The sequence below is a fragment of the Montipora capricornis genome, chromosome 4 (genome assembly GCF_036669925.1).
Source record: "Montipora capricornis isolate CH-2021 chromosome 4, ASM3666992v2, whole genome shotgun sequence".
In the NCBI taxonomy this organism is placed as follows: domain Eukaryota; kingdom Metazoa; phylum Cnidaria; class Anthozoa; order Scleractinia; family Acroporidae; genus Montipora; species Montipora capricornis.
In genome coordinates, this window is record NC_090886.1 from 34,493,435 (window position 1) to 34,500,934 (window position 7,500).

Here is a 7,500-nt window from a genome sequence, read left to right on the forward strand (position 1 = left end):
CACAGACTTCTCGCAAGTTCCTGGTAACAATGTAAAAAAAAGACTTGATTTTTAGTTTACTTCAGTTTGATGAGACAAAATCTTAGAAACGAATAACATCATCACTTTGCCATTATTCCAGCTTCTGAGAGTTTGTGTCCTAAAGAAAACTCTTGACGTGGCAAATTTTTGCCGAAGGTCCCCGTCTAAACGAATGCAGTATCTAATCAAATTTGCTGTAATAAGAGGGGATATAGGGGTCGGGGACAGTTCACCAGGATTTGAGTGGATTTTGGATTGAAATGGGAAATTTTTTTTTATGATGAGAGCGCGATGTCGGGACTTTAAGGAGATGAGAATGGGTGGGAATATTGTAACAAATAAACTGAGAAGGTGGAACAATTTTCAACGTTCCAATATAGCGCCCCCATGAGCAAAGTCTACAATATGCGCCACGTTCGATACGTCAATTCGTCTTCTCACTGACAAGAATTGTCAAACGCAAACTCTAACGAGGTTCTAACTCACGCCGACTGTTACAAAGAAAAATCGTTTGAGCAAGTTCAAACTATGCGAGAAAGCGCGAGAGAGCCCGGCAACAAGAGTGAAAAAGAGAACGTGTAAGCCTTATAAGGTAATAGTTGGCAAGTCTATGTTGAACCTTTGTATCCTAACAGAAAGCTCTCTGATTTCTATATGGCCTGACTTACGCCAGTATAACACCCGTGGCCTCATGAAAGCCTCGTATCACAGACTGAAAAAAGATATTCCTGACTGGGTAACTATCGTTTGACAAAATACACAAAATAAGTGTAACATATCCGGTATACTGTACCTGGCGTGACAAGTGTAAAACCACACCCCCCTCCACCTGCTCCGGTCAGCTTGGAGTGCATACCATATTTGGCCGTCACACGACATAACCGGTCCAGTGAACCGTGACTAACGCCTAAGGTTACAAGCAAGTGTTGGTTCAGGTCAATAAGTTTCTGAAAAAAAGAAAGGACGAGTCTCAACAAAAAGCATCTTGTTTGAAACACATGGTTTTAAATTAAATTATTTTCTCCTAAAACGCAAGAGCATAAAAGTTATCGAAAGTAGCAGTCATTTTTTCCACAACCACGCCAGTGAGAAACCAGTGAGAGGCGTTGGCTTAATCCGGAGAGGACTGTGTGAAATCGTTACACGTACGTTTCGTTCGAATTACGAGAAGCGTCAGTTTCGGCGCGAAGGCGCTATTGTTTTTCAACAAAGAAGTCATGTTTCTGGTCGACCTGTAAAAGAAGTCCGATTCTGTCATTACAATCTTATTCAGTCTGTTTTCTACAATGACGTCACAAACCACTCTGCTTTCTTTCTTCTTTGTTTTCCAAGAATTTGTTTTCATTGTAAGGCAATTTCTGACGTCATCTAGGGCGGGGCGACAAATAATTTCCCGTTTTGTTAACTTATCGTATTTTGTGCGGTCCAGTGAGCTGGCCCGAAGAGAAAAAATACAAGTTTACGTTAGGATTAGGACTAAACCAAAACAAAGTTTGGTTTCAGATCTGATTTCTCAGCCAGTCACAATTAATGAAGACTGCTCTTGTTTCAGACTTGTCAACCGTCTTTAACGAATAATGTGTCCCAGTGTTTTCTGTGTCGTTGAGACAGTGGGGTTAAGACGGAGCAGATGTTTGCCTGACAAACGAATCATTTCACTTCAAATAAACCCAGCTACACATTTTTGTGTTCACCCATTTCGTAAAAAAATTGAAATAAACACTCTTACTAGACCAACTCAGACAAAGCTGGATTTCAAGACCAGGGATACACTATTAAAGATGCTGCAAATTTCTCTGACACGGTTCTCAATGACCACAAACTACTTTCACAGTTCCTAACTATCAAACTAACTCAAACTGCGAAAAATAAACACTGATCGAACTCAACACAAACCAAAAAGACAGCAAATACACGCGCAAACTCACTTCCAAAATACGATAGAGGTTCTTTGAGTCCACTGTCGTAGTGTCTACTTCCTCAGCTGTTTGCAAAAACAGAACAAGACGACAGAGAGAAATTACCTCCGCGATTATATGGACAATTTAAGCAATAGACCTTTTTCGATATATTAAAATTCAGCTTGAAAGAGAGGTTTAGAGGATAAAGACAAAGGAAAGTGGATGATATGTAAATATTTTTCACATTCATTCCAACGCGTTTATATATTTTTTTTCGTCCTCACTGCCTTACTATCGAGCTGAATATTAGATATTTCGAAGATGGCCTATTCCTTGATTGCAATCACGTGATGAGACGGCCATAGACCCTTTGCATAAAAGGCGCCCTCGTGTTTATGTTTCAAGACAAAGGATTTTTCTCATGAATGTGAGGCTAAGGATGTATCAAGTATCGTTATTCAAATTTGGGCGCCATTTATGCAAAGGGTCTATGTTGGTGCCAAAACAATAGGAAAATGTAGCTTAAATCTTGCATAATAATATAGTCAAATAGGCCATTTCCGAGTTCAAGTCTGCCTCATCTTCAAAGCGAGTCTAAGTGCGAAGTTTTGGTGATGGTAATTAGTTCTAGTTTTCATACAAATGAAAACTAATTTTCATAACAAAAACTTCGCACTTAGACTCGCTTTGAAGAGGCAGGCAAGAACTCGGAAATGGCCTCTTCCCAAAAGACTTTTTCGCTATTGTTCTTTCCACCAACATGGCCGCTGTGACGTCAGGTGCAATCAAAGAATCGTCTCTTATAAACACCTGAAAAATTCAGGTGACTCCAACGGGATTCAAACCCATGACCTCTGCGATGCCGATGCAATGCTCTACCAACTGAGCTATGAAGCCACTCGGTTGGGAGTAGGTCAATTTGTTTAGCTCAAGTGCGTATTGAGCGGTTTTCAAATGAGTGTCGTAAAACCAAAACCAAAGTAATTACTTGAGCCAATCAGAAAGGACAGAGACAATACGGTAAACCAATCAAAACTCTAAGTAATTACACGTAGCCGACACAAAGCGCGGGAAAATGTGCACGCGCGAGCCACGATTGGTTTTTGTTTCACTTCTGATTGGTTGAAAAAGTGGCGCGAGAACTTTGAACCAATCACTGAGTGAACTAATCATAAACCAAAGCAATTTGCTAATTACTTTCGACACTCAATTGAAAACCACTCTAAAGCGAGAAATGATCTTCTTACTTAGAGCATTGCACCGGCATCGCAGAGGTCGTGGGTTCGATTCCCGTTGGAACCACCTGACTTTTTCAGGTGTCCATCAGAGACAGTTGCTTAAATTGTCCAGATGAGTGCGAGGATCATTTCTCTCTTTCTTTTATGGTCCAAAATTTAAATATATACATTTCTTTCCAGACTGTGACAAAAAGCCTTTCCCAATGGGTCGGTGATTGCTCAGCGTTTACTGGTAATGAGTACTTGTATAATTATAATTCGTTTGTGTCAAAGTTTGAGTTTCTAAAGAAAAGTGTGCTCAGTGCTGCGTAGGTGCAGCCTGCATGACAGGCGCTTTAAGAGCCAAGCGGGGCGAATGCAATATTTCGCGCGGAGCACGACACAAGCGCGAAGCGCGAGACGAGGGGGAGTTCGACACGAGCGCGAAGCGCGAGACGAGGGGGAGTTCTGCTAAGCTATTGCTGTTTGTCTCGGTTTCGAAGTGAGTCTTGGTGCTCAACTATTGTAAGGAAAACGAGTCTGATTTGCATAAGAATACGCACTCATTTCCATTTGAATGGTTGTGCACCAGGACTCGCTTTGAAACTGAGGCATGACTCGGAAATGGGCTATTACCTTCACTGTGATAAAGTTTCTCCAAACAAAGACAGCTTTCCTCAGAAATGGCCCCAATGGCATCAAACAAAGAACTATAAATTGTAGGAAACTGATGAAAAACAGAAAGACAAAAATTATAACAGCAGCAGAAGTAAATCAAGTTATAAATCAATGAAGGACGGAAGAAACAAAGAAGGGACCAACACAAGAAAAGTTTGATCAAATTCATTTGCCGCATTGGGATTTTAAATGTTTCTTTATGAAAATGATTTCCTTCGAATTCTTCATTGCTTAGATTGTTACTTCAGATTAATTAGACAGCCACCAAAACAACTCGAAGAGTGCCGGGTCCTACTAATTTTATACCACCCACTATCAATCGTTGCATCAACCAATAATTTACAATCCACACAATCTTCTATGATTCTCTGAATGAAGAAATCCGCAATTCTCCCAAATTATATGCTTTAATTAGAGCAAGTTTCAATTGAGTGTCGTAAAACCAAAACCAATGTAATTACTTTGGCCAATCAAAAAGGACGGAGACAATCCAGTAGACCAATCAAAACTCGAATTAATTACACGTTGCCGACAACAAGCGCGGGAAGATGTGCTCGCGTGAGCCATGATTGCTTTTGTTTCCACTTCTGATTTGTTGAAATAATGACACGAGAACTTTGAACCAATCACTGAGTGAAGTAAATGCAAAACCAATGCAATTCGCTAATTACTTTCGACACTCAATTGAAAACCGCTCTAAAGCTAATAGACTTATTGCATCCAATAATAGCCATTGCAACAATTCTATGGTAAAAACTACATCATTCCAATGTAAATTTCCATCCTCCGTACCTGCTGGTATCTCTCTCGGAGACCAGACACCATATCCTTTGTGCTGCGAGGTGCTTTAGTGTGAGTTAAAATGATCTTCAATTGAGGAATTCTGTGGCAAATGAAAAAGAAATGATCTACATTAAACACCTCGTCCCAAGGGGGCTCCCAATGAATGACTGAAATCATATAGCGTTACACTGAGTAAAATCTAAGTGTCACTATTAGCATCGGTAATCACATGAGTTCGAGTGCAGTTTGGAATAAATAGCACCAGTAAATTTTTTCAAAGACGAACAAAATTACACGAGCCCGTATGGCGAGTGCAATTTGTACTAAATATCTCTGTCACCCAGGTTAGGGACCCTGACGTCTGGCGCGGCGTGGCGTCGCTCTCTGCGTTCCTTGGATCGCTGAACCAGGGTTGCTGATGCGGCCTTCTTCCCCTTGTGTAGGAGAATTCTCCGTTCTCTGCTGTCTTGAATTGTCTTATACCAGTCAGCTCCCATCTTGAACAGTGCGTATATACGTGAAAAAACTTCGAGATGAGATTATCGTAATCATTCACAAGAAACGCACGCGTATCACGCAATCACGCAAAAATAGCGCCATCCGGGGTCGCATTTGATTGGCTATCTGAGACTTTCTTTGACCATTGACCAATCAGAATGCTTCTTTTGTTACCTGTAGTGTGTTACCTGGAAACTGCATTTTGCTTAGGAAGGAAAGGGTTAACCGGGATGTGTTAATCCATTCCCTCCTGAGAATGACACTTACAGATTTTACTCTCTCTCTCTCTAAGGCCAGACGGTTTTGCTCATCAACGGGATGCTTCCACTCGGTTCTTTTTCAGTTGGAACGATAAGATTTCGATTATGCTAAGAGCCACAACAGGCACAAGCCAGACGTCTCTAACCACTTAGGTTTGGGTCAACTACTTATTCAAAAGAATGCTAAAAAGTTTACAAACATATCGTGAACTTTTGTAATGTTGATTATTAAAGTAATACAAACAAGAAAAAAGTTAGTGATTATAATGACAACGATAATGATTTTGAAAACGTTACTTTAGCCTGGGAAAGAGCAATTAGTCCGGGAGTTTGGTCTGAAAGAGGGAACCTTTTTTGGGAAGCTAATCCCATTAATTTTTAGAATGAGCAAGGTTTGAAGTGACTGAACCAACAAAAAATATTTCTGGGTAACAGAAGGTCTGGAATATTTAGGAACATTGTTCATATCTTCTGAAGAACAAGCTAGAGGGATGCTTCATAACTGTTAGCAACAGTGTCAGAAGACACTTCCCCATGTTTACCAATTACAGTGTATGTGAAGCTTACATCCCTTATTGTGGACACAAAACCAGGACAAAGTCTGGAATAAGGTTACAAAATGCAGCTGAATTTTATGTAGAAAACGGTAGGTAAAGAGCCTTACAGACCCAACAGCACATCCCTTGAAAAACGCAAGGGAAGCGCACAACTCAGGGCTCAACAACCCATCTTTGCTGGGACTGCCACAAAATAATTTTAATATCTTCTGAAGTACATGTAGCCTTTCTTGGAACCCCCAAAGGCAGGAGTTTGAAAGTCTTTGATTTTTTTTTTTTTTTTTTTGTTACACAACTTTATTTATTGAAACAAATTGATATTAATACAGCAAATTATTAACTTACCTACATAATTATAATGTTACAACTAATATAACTAATATTACTAATAATAATAATATAATACAACAAATTGACACTGATATTATTATTATTATTACAAAATTCAAACAAACTAGAAATGTTTACAAAGTGTTATGTAAATAATATATTAATTATATACAGAAAGTGGATGCATATTAAAACCTTTAAATAGTTAAGCATTTGCAAGAGGCGACACTATCCATTTAGCTTCAAAGAAATCCTTTGTTTTTTTACTGTGCAGACTAATATATTTTGATATTTTGAAAGTCTTTGATGGCCTCAGGAGTTCACCGCCCCCAGCCAGCTTCTACTGTTGCCCCTGGTTGTCATATCAGGATACTGGCTTGCAATAATAATAATAATACTAATGATAATAATAATATAATAATAATAATAATAATAATAATAATAATAATAATAATAAACTATATTTACCCAGGAAAATCCATTGATTGTATTGAGAAGTAAAATAAGAATAAGCATAAGAACATAAAAAATAGAACTGTAGACACAAATACATTTACCTTGTTAAATGCTTGATAACGCCATCTTGGAATGTCAGAGCTCCTCCTATTCAATAAAAGGCCAAAATTGTATCAATTGCTTATTGGCCATCAGATTAATTTATGTTGACATGGCAGCGAGGTTGGGACCAGCCTCCTTTGTGGAAAAGAAAAAAAGTAAAATTGAAGAGAGAGAAGAGAGCTGAGCGGAGGAATTTCCCCACTCTCCAACCCAGATAATAACTCAAAATTTGCTTATGTTTATTATAATAAATAATTTTTTATTATTGATCCCTAGCACCTTTACTTACCATAGGTGCAAACAGAGTTGTCAATGCCAGATGGCTTCCCATGAACAAGCTTTTCAGCTTCCAAGCTCCATTTATAAATCAGTGCCAGATCTTCAGCAGACAGAGGAAGAGTTTCACAAGTTGGAGCAGCATCACGGTGGGCACAGCAGCCAGGTTGGGCATCATTTTCAGCATTTAATGATGGAAACTTGCCTGCAGCTGCTAGAAGTGCTGCAGATATGCACACAGAGTATGATGCTGATGAACCCAGACCTGCACCAACTGGAATTGTGGTGTCCACTTTCAGTGATAAGGACTGAAGGCTAAATGTAAGACACATGTCATGTCATGCCTAAAGTATAGGAAGGCTTTACAGCTATAAACTGCTTTTACTGGCATAGTTTGGCAATGGTACTCACACATGCATCT

The 7,500-nt window shown here is 39.3% G+C and overlaps 1 protein-coding gene and 1 non-coding gene across 3 annotated transcripts in view; both read right to left on the reverse strand.

Annotated features, from left to right (window-relative positions):
• LOC138046000 (mevalonate kinase-like) overlaps positions 1-7,500 on the reverse strand; it is a 15,800-nt gene that overhangs the window by 3,261 nt on the left and 5,039 nt on the right. For both annotated transcript variants that reach the window (XM_068892686.1, XM_068892685.1), the window contains exons 4-10: positions 7,093-7,394; positions 6,803-6,848; positions 4,610-4,700; positions 3,776-3,866; positions 1,950-2,005; positions 815-968; positions 1-20 (exon numbers count right to left, since the gene is read on the reverse strand). The exon at positions 1-20 is cut by the window's left edge and continues 108 nt beyond it. In XM_068892686.1, coding sequence (XP_068748787.1) covers positions 1-20; positions 815-968; positions 1,950-2,005; positions 3,776-3,866; positions 4,610-4,700; positions 6,803-6,848; positions 7,093-7,394 — 760 coding nt within the window. The remainder of the gene's footprint in view (positions 21-814; positions 969-1,949; positions 2,006-3,775; positions 3,867-4,609; positions 4,701-6,802; positions 6,849-7,092; positions 7,395-7,500) is intronic.
• On the reverse strand, positions 2,747-2,819 carry Trnaa-ggc (transfer RNA alanine (anticodon GGC)). The gene has a single exon. It is a non-coding gene; the product is annotated as a tRNA-Ala (tRNA).